At 37.8% G+C, this 21,842-nt stretch overlaps 1 protein-coding gene across 2 annotated transcripts in view; it reads left to right on the forward strand.

Annotated features, from left to right (window-relative positions):
* Positions 1-21,842, forward strand: part of TTC17 (tetratricopeptide repeat domain 17) — a 59,737-nt gene that overhangs the window by 19,630 nt on the left and 18,265 nt on the right. The window contains exons 8-16 of one of the 2 annotated variants that reach the window (XM_080394239.1): positions 303-442; positions 659-819; positions 1,135-1,247; positions 2,757-2,897; positions 3,335-3,450; positions 4,548-4,722; positions 5,306-5,383; positions 7,587-7,811; positions 9,737-9,923. In XM_080394239.1, coding sequence (XP_080250365.1) covers positions 303-442; positions 659-819; positions 1,135-1,247; positions 2,757-2,897; positions 3,335-3,450; positions 4,548-4,722; positions 5,306-5,383; positions 7,587-7,811; positions 9,737-9,923 — 1,336 coding nt within the window. The remainder of the gene's footprint in view (positions 1-302; positions 443-658; positions 820-1,134; positions 1,248-2,756; positions 2,898-3,334; positions 3,451-4,547; positions 4,723-5,305; positions 5,384-7,586; positions 7,812-9,736; positions 9,924-21,842) is intronic. The other variant, XM_080394240.1, reaches the window with a different exon arrangement.

The raw sequence follows: 21,842 nt of genomic DNA on the forward strand, positions 1-21,842 counted from the left end.
TCTTCTACAATGTGTCTTGTGTTCCATGTGCATTTCACACTTAATATTTAAGATTCTGTCAAGATATTTTCGTCCAAAGTCTGCCTTTCAACAGAGGTTTTTATCTACGCTTGGAAATAAATCCCAGGGAAATTCTCCTGCAGCCTTTCTCTAGCAGATGATACAGTGACTTGAGTTTCAGAAATGAGAGGCTGCTTGTTAACACAAATTAAAATTTGAGTTAATGACTTCTTTAAGAGTGGAGTATTTTTCATTAAATGTTATCAAGCAATGGCTAATTCTCTCTCTCGATCATTCTTCAGATGCTTGGAGAGTACAACCACTCGGTCCTCTGTTACGATCATGCTCTACAGGCCAAACCGGGGTTTGAGCAAGCTGTAAAAAGGAAGCATGCTGTCCTATGTCAGCAAAAACTTGAGCAAAAATTGGAAGCCCAGCATAGGTAACTAAAACAGCATCCTAGTGGCAATTCATACAGTCTCACTTCTATTGTTCTGTTGCAGCAATTATTTACACTTCAAATAGAATAATGATTTTTCAACTTTCATTCATAAGAATACTTCAAGAAACCCAAAGTTGAAAATGTGCAACACTGTAGGAAAAGCTGGTATTTTAAAAAAGGTTCAAAGTAAATCTTTTCTACTGTTGAATTTTCAAGATCACTTCAGCGAACATTAAATGAATTGAAGGAATATCAGAAGCAGCATGACCATTACCTTAGGCAACAAGATGTTTTAGACAAGTACAAGCTCATCCAGGAGGAACAAATCTTGAGGAACATCATTCACGAGACACAGATGGCAAAAGAAGCTCAATTAGGTAAAACTTCTTAGAGTTCATCCTCATTATAGTGATGAAGAATAGCACATATTTAGATTAATGTCAGGACGTATCTCCTTTATGTATTAAGATGGCCCTGCATGGCTCTTGTGTTTTGCTTCTTAAAAAAGGAATTGTGGTATGTTCTTGAACAGGGATTTTTCTGAGTCATTCAAAGACAGAGTTTACTCTGTGTTGATTAAATAAATAAAAAGGATTGAGACCAAACTGGGGGTGGAGGGATTGATTGTATGCTGTCTTTGTCTCCTTGGAAACCTTGCTTACATAGTAGAAAAAATGTTTTGTGCTCTGCAGGGAACCATCAGATTTGTAGACTGGGCAACCAGCAGCATAGTTTGCACTGCCAGTGGGACCAGCCTGTTCGTTATCACCGCGGAGACATTTTTGAAAATGTGGAATATGTCCAGGTTTGTGAATTGATACCACTGCTTCAACTTGCATCCCATTTGCCTGATTAGCTTTGAGTGTGTTAATTATAGTGAGAAGTCATTTAGTGTCTTTTCCAGAGTGTGAAGTATCTAGTGCTAGTTTCTTTTCCTAGTAATACAGGCTGAGATAGACTGGGTTATAGAAATCTAGATCATTTATTGTATAAGACTTAGTTGTGCTTAGAAAAGAGAAATGTTAGAATTATTTGAATCAAAAAACTTTATTTTAGTCCAAAGTCTTAGTTTCCTGTGAGTTAACCAGCCACTTCTATATTGGCTCCTTTGCTTTTTCAACCTGCACAGAACAGCCAAGTTTTTCTTTTGAGGAAGAACAAAAATCCTCACTTGAGGAATTACAGATTTCTCTTACGTAAATATACTCCATTTCAGACATGCTATCAGAAGCATAATTTTTAATTTTCCAACTCAGTTTCCTTCAGAGAGGACAGGAAAAAGCATTATGCAGCTAGTGTTAATCAAGAGGTAAAGGTTTTCTAAGGAGTTAGTGTTCTAGTGTTCATTTCTAATGTACATGTGCTATATGGAACAAGAATTACTCTTTAGTGGAAAGGATATTCCAACGTAGCAGCTTAGAAGTGTGCTTAAAATAATATTGTGTTAATCACTTATCCCAACAGCCTTAAAATGGATCATAGTTTCTTTTGTTTATTACACTGTCGTATGACTCAAGCTACACAACTTTTGCATGCCTCTTCCAATTTAATCTTTTTTCCTACCAGAAGGAGCACAAACCTGCCATAAGCAATTAACAAATGGAAGAGCAGAACTCAGTGGTGTTGAATCTAGTGAGTGCTTTTGCAGCCCAAAAATAAGGTGTTAGCCTGGTTTTGTTAGTAGTTGCTGATTGTATACCTTGAATTAGACAGCACAGCAAGGATGTCTGTGGCAGGAGTATTGGGAACAACATGCATACTAATACTGAAAATCTAAAACAACAGCCACCCAGGCAAACCGCTGCTGTGTTAAAACTTCAGATAAACATTATGGTTTCACTTATTTTGCCATGTGGAGTATGTTCTGGAGTTTCCCCTTAAGTAGTTTAAGAAGCAGGAATAATTCTTCTGTTTTCTTCATGGATGTTCTTCCTATTATAATAATTATAAATTCAGATTATCAAGATAATTTTGTAAGCCATGAGTCTTGGTAACTCTGACTTGAACTAGAGCTATGCAGTCTAGTAGGTTTTGTTTGTGGTCTATTAGAAATGTTTGCTTGGTACCTTTAAGCATTTTTTTAATTGATTTGCACTTGTGTTTTCATTGTTGACTTATTTACAACATGAATATTACTTTTCCATGGTGTGAGTGGATCAAGAGGCTTAGATTTCCATTTATTTTCTTTCTGCTATCCAAATTTCAGCTCATCAATGAGCTTACCTACAGAAGTAGTGGGGGGGAAAAATAATGTACAGAAATTCAGCCGTAATATAGTCTCCTTTATTAAATATTGGTTTTCTGCTGTTTCTAGTTTGGTGAAGACTCTTCAACTTCTAGTATGACATCTGTGAATTTGGATCTTCATGCGAACCAAAGCCACCACAGCCAGTCCTTGCAGTCTTCTCCTGTTGCTCGTTCTATTGTGTCAGTGTGGAGCGTAGAGTCCAGTAGAGTGAGTGAAGAGGCCAAGCTTTGCCCTTTCAAAGAGGATTTGTGAAAGATTGGATCTTGTTTATGTGAAACTTAGTAGCATTTGGGCTGCAGTTTTGATGTGTGGCAGCACTGGAGAATGTAGCATTCTGAATTTCTTCAACATAGAAGCATCTCTGTAGTGTCTCTGTACCAGTTTCCCATCATTTGAAACTCCACTACATCAGAGGGTGGTGTTCTTAGTCACCTCTGTAAATATCTGCTGCAAATAAAGCAGTACAGCTGAGTAAAGATAGAAAACTAAACTGCTTATAGTCCACAAAAGATGGAAAAATAATAGTTTTAAAGATCTCTGCATTTTTTTTTCTCCATACTTTTCCTTATGTTCTTACTAGCTTGTTAATTAGAATATTTAAAATGTTGGTCAAATAATAAAAAAATAATTCATTTCCCCCTTAGGACAAACAGCATATTCTTTGGCCTCAGCGAACAGAGTGCATGAAATCTTTTCCCAAAATTCCTGATCCAGAAGAACTGCCAACTTACTTCTTGCCCCCAGAAAATAGGGGATTCAGGCAAGTGTTGATTTTTTAAAATCATATTTGTAAATTTTCACACTCTCTTAATGAGTGTTTTCTTTCTGGAGAGGATGGCTGCAATTAGTAATCAACAGTACAGATGTGTTTGGACCGCCTTCTCTGGCTGTTCCACAGAAGGAGAGTGTTTTATTGTCATCTTTGCTGTAACAGTCAGATCCAATTCATGGTGATTCTTCCCTGACTGTTCGTACAAGGTGAATTTATGAAATATCTACGGTATTACTCAAAGAATGAGGATTTAAGCATAAGTCTGAATGTCTTGTAGATCATATTTTTAAAAATAAAAAAGACCTTGAGAGAGAAAATGAGGTATCTGTTTCATAACTACAATTAGCTGTTGTAGATTGCATGCATCCTCTTAGCCTTAGTTACAATAACAGAAAATTGTGAAGACCAGAAAATATAAAAAAAATGATTAGGAGTGCAAAGCCCTGGCTCGTTTCTTTGGGGCAGAAGTAGGAAACCAGCTTACTTGTGGAATAGTCAGTAATATTTGTTGTTACATAGGATAAAAAAAAATGTGTCTATGTTGCAATAAACACTTAACATTATAATAGTGATAACAAGAAAGCTTTCTTCTCCTAGTCAGTGTAATTCTGGTATTAAGCATACGTTAAACCAAAGGTTCCTATCCACAAATGTCCTGAAGCTTCCTTTGAATTAAAAACAGTGTTCAACTTAGAATGTTCTTCCCAAATAATTTGGCTACCTCTTGATGTTTTTGAAATCAAACTTCAGTTTAAAAAACTTCAGCACTTTCTTTTTCACATTTGTTTAGTCCTAAACTTCATACAGTCCTTACTGGCATAATATGAGGACCTCCTGTGTCTTATATCTACTGCATTGTCTGTTATTTACCGGTATTCTGTGCTTTAAAATGGAAAGTAAAGACCTTATTTATTAATGACTTTTCAAGGGAAGGGTGGTCCTTGAACTCCTCTGATGTGCAGCTCATGTCTTGTAGCAGTCTACAGTGTGAGGCTTGTCAGTTGATATATAGCTGAATCTTAAATTTACAGATCAGGGACACGCAGCACGTGCTATTAATTTGTCTTGGTTCTGCTTATTGTTAGAATCCAGCCAATCCTGAGTATCCCAAGAGATATTGTTGGGCATGGAGAAACCCAGGCACCAGACTGTTCTTCCATTACTGATGCTCGTAACAATGAATCTCTAAACATACTGGTCAAGGAGCTAGACAGTAACCTAAATTTGAAATTCAAGATGCCGGATGATCAAGCAAGACAAGTAAGAGGCATTTTCTCATTGGTTCTCTTCTGTTTTAAAGTTCTCCCCTTTATTGCCTTAAAAAAATTACTCAGAACATGAAAGGTTCTGATATTTAAAAGATTACTTATCACAAGCCAATCAGTACTTCTAAAAAAGGGGTGCTTTCTAACAGGGCTGGAGAAAGGGAGAACTTGTCACTCAGCATAACGTTTGTCTGACTTATTTCAAATGGTGACTAAAACCACACAGAGTAGGAAATTTAATTTACTATTCGAAATTACCACTTTCTTTTAAAACTTCTAACAGTCACTTGACATGATTCATCATCTTGGGGTTTCAGATAACTACCATATTCTACCAAGGTGGTAACTTCAGGCTGAGATTAGTCCTTCATACTGATTTCTGGAGATGGGCTGCTTTAATCATTACACGTTCACATCATCTGTTTAGAACAGTATCTCCTCCGCACCCCTGCCCCCCACTCTTTTTTTTTTAAAGAGAAGACTTAGGGAAGTGAGACTTTAATGACCCATGTAGATATATATTGTAAAACGTATTCAGTTGTTTAAAAAAAAATAAAAATAAAACCTTTGTTGTCCAGGTTTTGCATTCTCGTATCAACAATCAAACTATTACACAGGTGAAGATAGGAGCGTTTCTAGATCATGCAATGAAAAAGGTACGTCAAAAACTGTAGCATGAGGTAAATTCAGAATCCTTACTTAATGCTTGTTTCTATAGCTCTAAAGATGTCAGTGATGTGCAAGTAGTAAGTGTATTTGCTGCCTGTACCCGAGATGAAACTTAAAAATCCATGTTCACAAGTAAAGCTCAAGCATATGAAGTATCCATTTAATTTAGCTTAGTGTGGACCAAACAGCCTTATAGTTACATGTTCTTGTTGTGACTGCAGGACGTGGAGCCGCAGTATATTAGCTAATCCTGGCAGCCATTTGCTTAACGGAGTGAAAAAGCTTGGAACTACTCCTCTTTCAGCCCTCCCTACAAGCCTGGCTTTTGCTCTTCCTCCTCCCTACTACCCTGCCTTTCCCCCCACCCCCCTCCAAAGAAACCAATCCTCTGTCAATCTTCTGTGAGGATAACTAGTAGTCTGGGGCAAAGGATGTACACCTGTATAACACCCTGTGGAATGCCACCTCCATCATGCATGAGGCCTTTGAGAGTCATCACAAGTCAAATGACAGGAAGAACTGAGATAGAGGTTGACTTTTTGACATGTCAAACTGATAAATCTCAAATTAACTCTCTTGTACCAGCTATGTCAAGGCAGTGTATTTATGTATTTTAGTTTAAAATCATTACCATTTACTATGTGCATCTGTCTTACCCAGAAGAAAAATGAACAGCAGTTGATTCCCGTTATTATGCTGTTCAGTCCTATATATGTCTTACTAACAGTCCTATATATGTCTTACTGTTGTAGTGCATAGGTATTTTGGTTTTAACTGTAGTATTCAGTTGCCTTCGTGCTAAAAGTCTGGACTACTTGGTCATTTAGATGCTGATGTAAGAACACTGTTGTGTCATGCCAGTCCTCTTAATGATAAACTTTCTAGAGCAGGAGTGCTACAGTTGGTATCTTTGTATTGGAAAAAACAAAGTGCTAGTAACTTGCCGAGGATTTAGTTAGAGTAAGGTCATTGGGACCTGTGTATGGAATGTAATTCCGTGAGGAGTTAGGCATGAGTAGTATGCAAGTAATGTTACCTATGTACATTGAAAACAGTGATCAATATTCTTAAAATTACAGATTATGTAAGGTACTCCAAATGAAGAGGTAATAAATCCTGTTGGTGTCTCCTGGTTCATCTTGAACCATAGGTAGAACCCTCCTGGGTGAGGTTGTTTTTAAAATGTGGAAGAAAGTCTTTGTATTGATTAAGTTTTTCAACAGTGTTACTGTAATGCCAGCTGTATTGCATTAATACAATACTACTGTACTGTAAAGGTGCTTATCCATTTTTGCTGCTTTAATCGTAGCTGCATGTCTCCTACTCATGCATGCATTTGGGCTTCAGCTGTGTAGGTTGGACATTAATTTCAGTTGCTGCTTTTATACTTAAATTCTTCGTAGAACTGGGTAACAGAATGCTGAAAATATTAAAAACTATAATGTGTTTCTAAACTATTTGAAACTGCTCCATCTGAAAGTGCATGTTTTACATAGCTCTGTCCATCTGTCGCTATTTTGAAGTTTTGCTATTTCTTCTCTAGGATGAGCATTTGGTTTTCTGTGATAGGTGAAAGAGGAGGAAGGAACATTCAAGGTGTATTTGGCACTTCCTCTGTTCTTCCAGCTGCCCTCATTTGTTGCTTGCTATTTTATAATCTTTAAGCAGTATCTAATGCATGTTACTTGCCAACTTTCATTAGACAAATAGATAATTAAATCTAAGAAAAAATAACTCTGAAACCTTGAATTGGTAGGTAGTCTTGATGTTGGATATAGGACCTGGAACCACATCTAACTACAATTTAAAAGCTGCCTGACCTTCAAATTGTAACATTTCTACATAGATCTGTATTAATGTAATTCCAAGACTCTGAAGTGGCTCACAAATGTTGCTTCCTGAAGTGAGCTAACTATTATCATTTATATATTTAAGGGATTTTGTGGTCACGATAGAAGTGAGTCATAAGAGTCGTGTGAGCAACAGGTGCTACTAGACTACAGTTCAGACTGTAAATCATGTCAATTAGAGTAGAGCAGTCTCAGCAAAGAGTACTTTGTACGTAGTTGATAAGGTACTGCAAGGGTGAGTTTTGTTTGTTTCTTACCAAAGAGCAGGCAATTCTGTCTTCCTGAGACACCTCTTTGTGGGTGGGGGTTTTTCATCCTTTTCCCTGACTCATTCCTATAGCCAGAAGATCCTCTATGGCTTGTGCTTAATGAAGCTGGATTGTACTGGCGTGCCGTTGGAAATAGCACCTTTGCTATCACCTGTTTGCAAAAAGCATTTAATTTGGCCCCACATGAATATCAGGACATCCCTCTGGTCAATCTTGCTAACCTCTTGATTCATTATGGTCTTCATTTGGATGCCAGCAGGCTCCTGCTGAAGGCTTTGGCCATCAATGCCTCTGAGGTAAGATGATGTTTCTTGTGTTTGTTCAGCGGTGAATGTCTTCTCCTTCATTATTTTCTAAATGAGTATTTACTTACTTGCGCTTGCTTTCCTGTGCATGCAGTTCAAGTTCCAGCTTGTGATTTGCAACAGATTTTTCATTTAAATTCTTGATCACGCTGGGGGTGATGTTGGTTCTTGATAACGTAAACATGTAGAGCAGTTCTTCTAAAATAGGTGACAGACTTTTTGCCTCCCAGAAACTGTATTGGCAGCAGCAGCTCCAAGGAATCTAATCCTGGTGTTTTGGCAACATTTTCATCTAAAACAGAGGTCTGTAATGCTGACAGGATTCTATCTTGATTTTTAAAACCCTTGAAGTAGCACGTATGTCACCAAGATGTATAGACATCTTTCTGTGCCACTTGACTTTTTATCTGTACTGTTTTATTTGTCCCTAGATTTCATCTATATACCTAAAGGAAAAGCCGTGTTCTAGTTGTTTGGTGACTTGATTTCCAACCTTAGATTCAGAAGGGGTTTTTATATTTCTGAGTGGTAACATTATAAACATTTTGTAGGTTGCCACCTATGTCATGTAGAAGGTTTCTGTATAAACTAAACTACTGGACTGGCCAGAAAAATTGCAAAAAGGAAACGGGGGGTGGGGGTGTGGCGGGGACATATTTCATCTAGAAAGTAATTTTGGTCTTATGTTTGAGATGCTTCAGTAAGAAGTTCAAGTGACTTTTTACTGTTCTTCTGCCTCTGTAGGTAGATAAAGAGAGCACTTAAACCCGCTGGGCCACCAGCCGTCTAGCACATAAAAAAGCTAAAAGAGAATAAGCTTTTTCAATATAGCATTCAGAAACAAGTTTGCAATTGTTGGAAATGAGTTAGCTCATTTGTGTAGCAGGTAAGAGTGCAAAAATAAAAACTGTAGAAAGAGCTATAGCTGAATGATGTACTTTAAGAACACTTGAAAGCACAGCCTTGGAGGGGAGGAGCTTGGGGATCCTTAGGACCATGCTGTGTGAGCAGGGCTTTTCTTCAAAAATACTGTTGAGTTCTACCTCATTACAGTAATGCCTGCTCTTTTTTTTTTTTTTTTTTTTCAGGCATTCTCAGTCCTGTAATACCTATTATATCAAAAAATCTGGTAGGAGAATGTGTACCTGAATAGTATTTCCTGGAATATAAAGGAAAGTAAACGCAAATTAAAATTAATTATAGCTACAGGGAGTGAAAGATGTGCTATATTAGCAAAAGCTTTTAAAAAAATATCCTCTTGCTCAGTTTGCACCTTTTTCTGAATGGTGTTTAATAGTACAAGCTAAGATGGCTCTGAAAACTTACACATATTTTGGTGAGACTAGCCAAAAGAAGTGGAGAGAAATACTAAGTTTTATAAAGAATTGAAAGTAAACATAAATGTGTACCCCTAAGCTGGTGTGACATTGTTGTTTTCAGTAACTTAGTTCTGTTCAAGTAAATCCTGAATACTTCTGAGAAATAAAATGCATCTGTCCTGCTAGAACGCTAGTAATATTTTTACATTTTTGCGGACTTTCAATCATTCTAAAATGTTTTCTAGCATTTCAATTTAGTTCTTTGCTACTCTGTGGAGTAAGCATTATGTTTATGATGGGTTATAAGTAAGTATTTAATGCCTCATTTCAGCTTGTGTGTATTTAACAGCTGGTTTTCATTGTAGGAGGATGGAATCCTGAACACAACCTTATGTCAAAACAGCTTTTGTTTAGCACCAGTGCATCAAGCTGTTGTATCACCATTCTAAGAATAGGCAGTCCCTGTTTAAGAAGCTACCTAAATTCTTTCCAGCCAAATTCTGGGAGAGTGTGAATTGGCAGGGGTTTTTCTTAGTTGGCTTCAATTTTAAACAGTGAACATACTTATGCTGGGGTATGTTGCTTTTTTCTTTGCAGCCCCTGACTTTTTTGAGCCTGGGAAATGCTTATCTGGCTCTGAACAACATTAGTGGAGCCCTGCAGGCCTTCAGACGTGCACTGGATTTGACGACCAAGTGCTTGGAGTGCGAAAGCAGCCTGAAGATGATCCGCTGTTTACAGTTTTATCCTTTTCTGTACAACATCACCTCTTCTGTGTGCAGTGGTAAGCAACTGCTGAAATATAGACCACAAGTGAGATAGTGTCTGTTTGCTTTGGGTGTTGCACCTCAAATTCATGATTACTCTGCTTTTTTTCCAAGGATCCTCCCTTTTGCTTTGTAGTGCTTTCTCCTTATAAGGACCAAGGTTGAGGCACTGCTTTTAATGGAAAAGTTAGTCCATTAAGAAGTTCTTGAGGATGACCTCTTAAATATCTAGAGGGCTGCCACTGAGTGCAAATTGCTTCCTGAGTGTGTCGGTAATACCTTAATAGCCTCACTGATATCTCTACTGGTAAATGAGGAATGCTGGATTCAGTATTTATGGAAGTGCATAGCTACTACTGCTAGGCTACTCAACAGCTCATTTGTATATCCCTTCAATTTTTACAGTCAGATGGATATGTTTTTTAAAGCGGAAGAATTTGATGAAGAGCATTTTAGTTTTATTCCATATCCATTCGGTATTTGCAGTGCTTTGGATGTCATTTTCTAGTGTTCAGTCTTTACAGAAATAGACTATACTGTGTCAACATTTGTTATATGGGGTCTGTGGTCACTGCTCTTAACCCTCCAAAAATCTGTAAGAATGGCTTTGAACCCAGTCTCTCCCAAAAAAATATTTTAAAATATTTGAGATGGAATGCTTTATTTTCCTTAGTGACTACTTGTATTAGAAAAAAAAAAAAAAAAAAAAACCAACAAACCAAACAATACAAACAATAATAGCTTTTGGAGATGGATTCTTCTATTTCAGTGAATCCCACTGAATATTTCAAGTATTTTGTCTGTACTTGTATATGGCCAATATGCTGTTCATGAGCAATCTTGAAGAACATTTATGAGTATATTTTTTAATTCCTTCTCTCAAATTGTTACTAAAGGGAGATTTCCATCTAATCTTTCCTTTGTTTTTAAATGAAAACCTCCCATGAGAGAAATGCTTTTGATTTTCAGTATTGCTAGGGTTTCCTCTGAATTATTTTTTTTTTCCAGTTCCCTCTCCAGCAGAAAGGGATGGAGTAACCTCCTCTGATTTAGCATCTAGAATTATGCTGTCTAAACATAGACTAGAGGCCATCATATCTCCTGGTACAATACGGATGATGCCATTATAGGTGAAATTCCAGGACTATGCCATTAGAATAATACTATTGCTTATGGCCTTACACATTTTTGCTCTGATTGACAGCACACCAGTTGTGCTGAGAAACGAATGCTGTTTGGCTAAATGTAGTGTAGTAAAGTGGTATTATGGCCCCACTGACGGGTTGCTTACCAACTTCCATAATGTCAGCTCTTACACTGGTACCTTTCATTGAATCTCTTAATGTCAGATCGCCCTTCTGTTAAAAATCCCAGCAGACACTCTAAGCAGTAGTGGAACTTGCACATTTCATCACAAGAGACACTTCCACTGTTCTGGAAAAAAGAGTCAATGTTTGTTTACTTTATATTAAGATCTTTAAAAATGGCTGTAACTTACAAATTTAAAAGTGTTCCAGTCAGATATTAATGATAGTCACTCTGTTTTGAAGTTAAGCAGGAAGTAATTTAGAAGTATGTTCACAGCACTGAGGTGATAAGGAGCAGTGGCTGTATTTGAGCACCAAAGTGATCTTGTACGTCCTTCTTTTTTGTATGCGTTTAAGGAAGAAACTTGTAATACTTAAAAATAGGCTCCTCTAGTGTGTCTGATTCTTGGCTGCTGTTTGCATTGACTCTTGATACAGGATGTTCATTTTGAGGTCAACTATTCCTGTGTATGCTGTTCAGGAAGTTCTTGTTTCTTGAATGTGAGGAGAAACCCGTATCAGAAGTGCTTATGAGAAAAGTGTTATCTTTCTGGTTTTGCTAGCTTGGCCACAAGTTAACAACGTAAGCATGAATATGTTCATCTGTTATATTGGGGTTGGTTTTGTTTGTTAAGGAATCTGTGAAGCTGCTAAATCAAGAGAGCGTGGATGTGCCTTGGCATGTTAGTTTGCTCATTAAATTTCAGTATTCCAGAATTCAAGTATTTTATTCTCTGTTTATATTTTTGCCTTTTTCTGGGACTCTTCCTGTCGTAATGTTTCTTGCTTTTTCATTTCTATTTATAATACCCTTTAGGTCATCTTTTGTCTGAGTGCAAGAAACCTGACAAATAGTGTAAATGTTCTTTGTACGTTCTTGTGCAGAGTATAAAATAAACATACTGATTAATTGAAATTTGATGATGATTTGTGGTTTAAGTCAAAACTGAGAATTCAAAAATGGGAAGGTAGATTTGTCTGTCTTATTTTTATAAGGTTTGGGAAAACACTTTTTCCCTGACTGTAAACTTAGCTGACTCGAGGGAAACCTTGACAGGCTGTATGAAAGTGAGGTTAAGTCTCCAAAACAAGAATTATTTTGAGAATGCACTCCCAGAAATTGCCTTTTGCACTTACAAGTATCCTGACATTTGGGGAGTCTTCTGTTCATCCTTCAGTCCAAAAAAAACAATTGAAAAGAGATTGTAAGTTTGAATTTTGACCTTGCGTATGTAATGCAATAGCATGTACAATTTTTCAGCCACTGTGCTGAACCTAAAAAAATGAAAACTGTATTTAGATGCTAATATTTAACATCACTTGCTGCACTTAAAGCATTTTTTTTAAATGTTCATATCATGTAGACTTAATAAGATTCGTAACACTACATAATCTGCTCTTGTTTGGCTCCATGACAGACTGGAAGGCACGTTTTGATGACATGACGCAAACTGAACACACTTCCACACACCTTTCTGAATGGGACCTTAGGTGTACAGCTAATGCAGCACACTTGTAAATACGTAGATCAAACGTATGTTTGACAATCCTGTATCATTGGATTGTTACTTCAGGAGATTTTCACAGCCTTTCAGATCATGTGTTGCTGCTTGGGGACATCTGATAACCATATTTAGTTTGTCCTCTTGTTATTATGCACTTGATGGCATGTCATAACTATTTATATCCTTTGAGATGGATATGTTATGCTGAAAAATTTACCAAGAAATTGGAATGTCAAATGTTGTTTCTGATTTAGTATCTTGTTTTGCTAAGTGATCATTTCATATTTCTGAAAGTAACAGCAGTAGGGCTGCCTGTGCTTTGGGTTGTAGGCCCATGTGATAGCTGGGTTTTTGCTTCGCCTGTCAAAAGTCTCTATTCACAAGAACTGAACTAACTAGCAAGACATGGAGTTCCTTGCTCTGCTGCCGTGAGCCATTGGCAGAATCCAACAAATGGTCAGTGGGAGTTACATGCTAGCATGGGATGGAATATGGGATCAAATTTCTGAATTCATATTTTTTATAGGTTTTTATTACAGTATGTGCCTGGTGTATATTTCAAATAAGTGAAATAGGAATTTTCTCAAGCATGTTGGGACATGCTGTTAGCGCAGGACTTTGGAAACGATACACTAATGTTGGCTTGGATGCTTGTTTATATGCTGTTCCTGTCTGTTCTGCTGCCTGGTGCTTTCCCCACCCCACCCCACCCCCAACTTAAGGACTGTTCTACATAGAAAATTGTATTTTAAACTCAAGTCACTTCATGCATGTGAGAAGAGGAATTAAAAATCTCAGACCAACATTTTTCTATTTAACTTCTGCCTCCTATATTGAGGTTTATATAAATGTTTTCATTGTAAAAGGATTTCTAAATCTGAAAAGATTTTTGGTGTGGTTTTTTTCTTATGGAGGAGGTATGTGAAGTGTCCAAAATTTAGTACAACTGTCACCTATGACATGTATTTTAGGCAACTGCAGTTGCCTAGTCAGTTGCAACTGATGGGGATATTATACAGCAATAGTGCTGCATTGCTACATATACCTCCGTTACTTGGACCCCCAGCCACATACTGCCTTGCTCCCAAATAACTGAGAAGATGGTTGGAAGACTTCATTGTTACAGGATTGTCCTGTGGTGGTCCTAGGGGTGACTTGGCCAGAGTTAAGGGTGTTGCTACTGAATGATTAACTCTTAAGTTACTGGGAAGTCAGTTCCTGGACCGTGCTAATTAGCAGAAATTTTGTTGCTTGACAGATGCCTAAGCAGCCATATCTGACACACAGATAATAGGACCAAGAGACTTGCATAACAAGTGTAAAAAAAAATTAATATGAAAAAATAGCCAACTTTCAGAGCTGCAGAAATGAGGTACTTTGGCTTTGTACTGGTCATTAAGCTGGTAGAGAAAGCCAACATTATTTTTGTCTGATACTGAAATGGTGCGTTGCCAGGATTTGTTTTGCGCACCTTTATGGCTTAAAAAATTGCAAGTAGCTTTTATAATGTAATAAAGTCTGTAGAAGAATATCCGACTGAGGCCTAAGGGATTGTTCCTTTGGCACTTCATTGGTTGATGCAAACATTCAGATGTTTTCAAGCATTATTAAAAAGGTTACAGTATACTAGAAGCATATTTTTAGTGTTGAAACATGTTGATTTATTAATTGCTGTTGCATAGGACTTCTCCTTATGTGTGTAAACAGAATTGCTGCTTGGACAAGCAGAAGTAATTTGTACTCAAATTTTTTTTTCATCTGACTGTAAGCATCTCCCTCTGACAGTTCCACTTCATTGTGAGTTCATGCACTTCACGTTCTTTTAGACAAGATCAAAATTCAAAATCTTAAGCTTTATTAATAGACTGGTATTGAAAACATGGAAGCCCAACTTGCTTCAAGTTTCGAGTTTCTTTACTCTCACTGTCTTTCATTACTTGGCAGGACAGTGCTTTTACAAAGAGCTTTGTGCTGCTCTGTTGGAAGTAGAGGTAGTGCGAGTACACTATAAACGTACGTGCCTGCCATCGAGATAGAGGAATGCTTTTATGTAGTGCGTGCGTATGTTTGAAAGCAGTGCATGGTTCCTTACTTTGTGACTTAGTTTTGAAATACATACAGCAGTAGCTTAATTATCTGCTTTAAGTATGGTTTTAGTGCCCTCTTGTGGTATAAATACCCTATAGCACATCAAATGAAAAGTCTTATTTCATGTACTTCCTCCTAAAGTAAAACATGGGGAAAAGGCATTTGATCTTTTAAGTGTATGGATTTTCCTTTGTCCCCCAGCACTTAAGTTCTTACCAAGTTAATAAGCTTAGACCTTGAAGCAAATTGACCTGAAGAGGAGAGGTTGACCTGAAAGGAGAATCTGTGCTTGAAACTGTAATAATAAGCTTATGGAAAGATTAAATAACTTGCTTAAATCAACATCACAGTTTAAGCCTCTGACTCTAACTTGACAGCTGCAATCATTTTGAGTTCCCTATTGCAATTTCAGGTACACAAACAGTTAAGCAAAAGCATCACATACATTTCCTTTACAATAGTGTGTTAAAACATAAAGATGTGAATGTGTTTTTAAATGTACTTTTCACTTACTCAGTGATCCCCTACAAGCTATGACTGACTTGATTGTCCCAGGCAGGGGCTACGGAATTTTGTTCCCATTTGCTATAGCATGAGGTCCTTTTGGAAGTTTTTATCATAATAGCATTTTAGTTTCCTCCTTCTCAAACTGCTGTATCTTGTTTCTTCAAGGAATGCTCATCACTTAGTAGGTAGGTGGAAAGAGGGGATATTTACTCTTGTGGCAAAGGATGTTGCACTTAGCTCAGAATTTAATCTTGTTTTAGTTGAAGCAGGAGGCTAGAATCTATACCAATTGTATGGGATTCTGAACTGAACACTACTGTATGTTTGAAATTCAGCTTTTTCTTTCATTGACTTGCATATCATGTAACAGCAGAATTCATGAGTGCTCCCAAGCCTTATTTAGACTACCACAAATGTTAGTATTCTTATTTATCCGATTATATTAATGAAAGGGATGGAGTCTATGACCGCTCATTTCTCTGTTGCTTTTACTCTCTCACAATTGCCATATGGGAGAGCTCATCTGTATAAACAGAAGAGTCAACCCAGGCAGGGCTTTTGAACAAACAGAACTCTATGAAGCAGGCAAACAGCTTGTCAAGAGCTCTCAAACGCATCATGATAAATGTTTGCATTGTCATTTAACAGTAACATAGAGAAAGCGGGTTCTGACTTAAACAGTAGCAGTTCTAAAGTCAATGTTGCAATTCTAAGTTAAAGAACCCAGTTGCTTATTTCTACCCGCTACAGGCACCTGTGTGCACCCACATGCCTGTTGTTCATCCTGCAGGTTCCACCTGGGTTCTGAAAATCAGGCTGAGTTCTTTTTCCCTCCAACGTTAGTGGAGATCATACCCTGTCAGTCCAACTGAAAGATCTGTTGGTGGTACACAAGTGGAATCTAGGTCACTGTATTTGGGCTCCGCAGCGCTGAGTGAGTAAGCAGGAGGGAGATACGGAGAATGAGGCAGACATCCCTAGGGAATGGGGGTGTCAAGAGATATCAGATGTGCCTCTGACTGGGAGATCCTGGAGAAATCTCTTATGAGAATGTGCTCTATGGGAATAACTTGACCCAATTATTCTTCCAATTTTGTGCCACCATTTCTGTACTGCTAGACCAGCGAGGGAAAAAGCAGTTCCTACCATCCACCTTTCCTGCAATAATCACGGCATTCCTAGGATTTTAGTGCTATGATCTGGCAGTTGACCAGGCGCAGTCTTTTTAATGCTTTTTACGTTTTGATTTGCTGTCTGCTGTATATATCAGTTTTTTCCTTGAAAAGTCCTTGACTAGCGTCTCTTGAGCAGCTGAAGGAATTTGAAAGTGAAGGACCTCACCCTGCCAAGCTCACATTGAAACCTGGCTTTCCTTTCCAAGCGCCATGTATTTTTCTTCTCAGAACTGTGCAGGGATGTATAGATTGGGATTCTTAAATTTAAAAATCAGAGAATGTGGTACTCTATTGAACATGGCATTTTTAGCTACACCAGTAGTCAAAAGCTGTACACCCATTGCTCATACACATTGCTTCTAAGCTATTGCTTGCAGGAAAGCTGTTACACATCTTAAAGGTTTCTGTAACCAGCAAACAAAGAATGCTGTCCGAAGTATATCTGTGTTGTTCAAGTATCATTCTCTTGTGGTTCTTAAACATGCTAATGGGTGAATTTGGTCTGCAGCTTCTTTTTACGCTAATGTTAGGGGATTTCTTTACATCATGCAAAGTCTGTCTTGCTAGCTTACGCACTTAACTCTGCTTATTTACGGCATGACAGTGTACCTAACAACTCCTCCCAACAGTCATCAGTCTCACTTCGCATCATGCTCTGTTGAGAATGGTATGCCTGCAGTATTTAGTGTTCTGTGTTTATTCTGTCTTTTCCCAGGATCAGAAGGCCACACACAAGCTAGTACAGGAGGGAGAAGAAAGTCATGGTCTCAGCTGCAGGAATAACTGAGAAAATGGAAATAGCACAGCAGAAGGGAATTTAGAGTTGTAGGAGAGCCCAGTGAGAGTTTACTGATGCAAAACTATTAATATATGAAGGAAAAGCAGTATAGTATTAAACTAAATATAATATGACATTTCCCATTTTTATCTGCCTTTATAGTGTAAATGATTCTTCATGATATATTATCTGGATCCTTCAGTTACTTCAGCATAACTACATGCTCATGTAGGAGGAGGAAGATCGTCAGGGGTTAGAATGGAAGGGAAAAAAAGGTTCTCTTTCCAACTAATTTTTTCAAAATCAGATACCTTCAGTTATCAGACATATTAACATTTCTCTGCAGTGGTTTTGGTGCTTTTTTTTTTTTGATAGGAATGTAGATAAAATTAGACATATTTGCTACTGTCTGTGTCTTTATTTCTTTTCAGGAGACTGCTTTTGCCAGTGGCAGTTTCATGCACATAGCTGCTAAAAATTCTTACTGAACCTGAATAGTGTGCACTGCCTGGAGCTGGACCTTTTTAAAAAGATCCAATAACTGCATATGTTTAACAGCCTTTTTAGGAGGAAGAGTAATTCCCCAGCTACATCTCCAGGAAGATGTAGTTGCAAGGTTGCAAGAATGACTTCATAGTAAAGCTGTACAGTCTGAATTAGTGAGTTGGATAAAGCACATTTGGAAGAGAAAGGACATGTGGCCCTCGCATATGGGAGGACTGACAATGTACAGTTTAATGTCATGAACAACTTGCCAAGACCTTGAAGGCTGTATTCACTTGGCTTAAATCTGAGAACTTGGAAAGTGGTGATGTGTAGCCTCAGCCTGTAATGAGTCATGTTGAGATTGTCTCAAAGCAGCATGCGATGCCATGTGCTCAGATTGAAATGAGCACTGCATGCTGAGCCGTGGAGTGCCAGGCACTTAACTACCTCTGATCTGTCTACTTTATTGATTTGTTATTTCCTTTTAAGGTTGGTTGCCTGATTCATGTGAGTTTGCGTTGTGCTCCGACTGTCCTCAAAGATTTAAATCTATCATCTGATTTGGCTACTAGTGACTGGAAACCAGGACAGTTCGGAGTTTCCCTAGAGGAAGAGATTGATGCTTCTTGAATGCAGCAGTTCTGGGGAGAAAAGACATTCTTCCAAACATTCCTAGTCTTTCTGCAGGCGCTATTCTATAGCTTTGTACTCTCCTGGCAGTGTGAGGAGAGTATTGTCCTGTTGAATCCTAAACTAGGGTGGTTGGCAGTATTCTTGTCAAACTTAACCTTCTGCAGGTATTCCTTACCTGGACTCAAGAAAAGGCTAGTCCGCTTCTTGTTCATCACTCCCTCAAAACCAGAATCGATCTTTTTATCTCATTTGCAGCAACAACTCTGCTTTTTCATGGAATTACGTAAAATGTGGCCTGTCAAACAAACTGCTAAGCACTTAAAAACTGTCTTGGATTTAATAGGGGCATACCTACTGACCAGTTAACACATTCTTTGGCTGTTTGAGTGTGTCGGTGTCTCTGCTTTGATCTCCAGTTAGGAGGAAGACTGCATGGATATCTATCCAAAAAATATCTGCAAATTGTCATGGATCAGGTCTGAATATTAGTATGCTCTTGTTGAGCAGTATGACCTAGTAAAGACATACACAGATAAATACAGCCTATCAAAAATATTTTCTTAAAATAAAAAATATGAAATCAGGACCCTGTCGAATGCTGTTTAAATTCCGATATACGGTGCAAACCTTACAGACAGAGTAGTAGTCAAAAGATGCACACATAAGGCCCTTAATTGGCTTTATAGTGTCAACCTGCTATGTTGAGGGATGTGGAAAGAAAGCTAATAGTAATTTGTAATAGTGTTAGTTAACTGTTGTAGAGTTCAACTTCATGATGCTATTTCTTAGGAACGGGTTACTCTTGTACTAAAAGTCCCTTTCAAACTTGAGTTCATAGGTACAGAGTTGCTCTCCGTTGTTCTTGAGTTGTAGAATCTAACAGGATCTAACAAAACGTTTAATGTTTAACATAAGAAGAGGTATGTGGCTTATGATGGAGGAAAGATCAGAACGAGCGCAAAACAAATGCAGGCCACTGTTACCTTTGCTTATGCTAGTATCCTTAATCTAAGAATTTCCATAGCTTAATCAGAAACGGGTATCAGAAGTGTGTTGTGTGCAAGGAACTAAATATTAGTCATTTGATATTTATAGCATACATTGTACCGTGATCTACTGTGGGTGAGTGTTTATTGTTAAGGAATTAATGAGAAATTATTTCCTTATCTGACAGTAAAAAAAAAAAAAAAGGCACATAGGAGAAGTTACCGAGGTCAAGCCTTGTCTTCAGAACATACATGTGATTTGTTTTTCAACTGCCCCGCCCCCCCCCCCCCCCCCCCCCTCCCGCAAAGAAAAAAAAAAAAAAAATCAAGCTATTTTTGAGGCACAGGCTGAAATTCAGACTGGAGTGCTATTCACCTTCCTACTTTTATCTGCAGGAGCAGGGTCCTCTCAAAGAGACATTTTCTAGTCTGTCTTATCCACTGACAGGATTGGAGAATTTAAATTTAGGTGTTTAAATGTTTCAGTGTTTTGGGCCCTATTACCAGGCATCATAGAGCAAGTTATTGCTTCTAGATGTGCGTCATTAGAAAAAAAAAAAGAGCTCCTATTTTAGTGGGTGGTGAGGAAGGAAGAGAGTGAAGGCTTTAGGAGTCAACCTCTCTGATTTCCCCTCCCTGTTTTTAACTACGGAAGAGGTGGGGGGGGAGCGGTTGACATTTTCTATTCTGTTATAAAGTAGCCTACTGAATTCTTCAAGATGTTTTGCATGCATGGCCCTTATTAAACTGCATTGTGTTCTAATTTAAACAGGTTTGGCTTCCTCTAAATTTTTTCCATGTTTTCTTTATCTCCTCTTTATATTTCACAAGGAGAACTTGTGTGTCTTGTTCACCAGGGACTGGTCTGTTACACAATGGTGAGGCATTTCACTTAATGTGAACAAGAAATCTGGTTATGTATTGTTGGCATTTGTATGTTTTAAAAGGTTTAATCAGAACTGTTGTAATAACACAAATAGATAATCTTGAAATCTATAACTAAGCCAATTTAGAGGCATCTTTTGGCTACAAATCAGGTTTTAAAACTACTTCCCTATCAGTGAGAACAGTTGTTTTACTGTGTAATCCTCTTAATTGAAAACCTGTTGTTGGAATAAATAATTTTAAAAAGAACTTTTATATGCTTCGTTTTGTGTGCTTGAGTCTAATAACCACATAAATCATCATCCTGTTGTTTGCTATGCATCAAACGGAAGCTTGTTATGTAATACGCTCTTCTTACTACTCAATTTTGAGCGTGCCTCTTACCATCTTTGAAGAAAGGCCACTGACCACTCATCTAAGGGAGGAATTTAGAGAAGAGGTAGGAATTTATGAAAATCAACTTTTAAAATACTTCATACTGCTTTTCATTATTTGTTTACTGTACTTAGGTTTTATTTTTCAGTTAGCAGTATGTCCTGTCCTTTGAAAATGTTTATTTCTGTCCTGTAGCTTCCAGTTTTGCAAAGGAGGGTCTATATGAAAGAAAAAAGCCAAAAAAGAACAGTGTTTCTGTGTGGGGAGAAAACACACCAAAAGCTTAGTCTGAATTTTGAACACTACTCTCATTATCTTCTGCCAGTACCCATATTGATATTTAGCTTTAAAAACTTGACCAGAGATGGAACTTCCTACAATTTGTCCTTTGCTGTTCCAGAATAGTAGCATAGTAGTTGTGATGATAGGTGGGATAGTAGATACTTTTAAGTGATTTATCCAGTGTGTTGCAACTGTGAAAGGTGCCAGAGGTACGCTTGTGTTACGGTTACAGAGCTTGGTCATGCCTTGTTGAAACCAGCAGTGATACTGTTGGGCTCAGAAAGAGCAGACAGACTACTGCGTGTTTGGCTTTTCAAGTCTGCAACAATTTTATGCTTCTGCCAGTGTAGGTTGTCCATCTGCTTTGTATCTTTCCTGGGTCCTGTAGTGCACACTGAATATGTAGTAGGACTTGTGTATTTCTCTTCAGTTAAATACAGAACTATCAAACGTTCACCAGTGAGTATTGCATAGCCAGGTAATTGTAATTAGGAACTTTCTTCTCCCTTTACTTCCCTGCTCCATTTGTTATTTTGTTGATCTTTTTCACTAAAAATAAAGTGAGAACTCTTTGGTTGGTTGGTGGTTTGGGTTTTTTTTTTTACATGTGTGTGTGGAAAGCACCAAATTTTCTTTGGTATTGCTTCTAGAGCACAGTGCTGTCTTGCAGTTCAGCAGTTTGGCTTGTGACCTTTGTAATGGTTTTGATGACAATCCTGTTCAGGCCTAAGTGGTTTGCAGTTTCTGCTTTCAGAGCTCAGTCATGGGATTCATTTTGAAGTGTAAATATGTATTTATTCAGGAAAATAGTAAGAAAAGGAATCCATGAATTTTAGAGCAAAATCTTCATAGACCCTTGTTAATTTGTAACTAAGGTGAGCAGAGTAGCAATAGCTGCTAAAGATAGGTCTCTTCTCTAGTTAACGCTC

Source organism: Falco punctatus (assembly GCF_963210335.1).
Source record: "Falco punctatus genome assembly, chromosome: 7".
NCBI classification, from domain to species: domain Eukaryota; kingdom Metazoa; phylum Chordata; class Aves; order Falconiformes; family Falconidae; genus Falco; species Falco punctatus.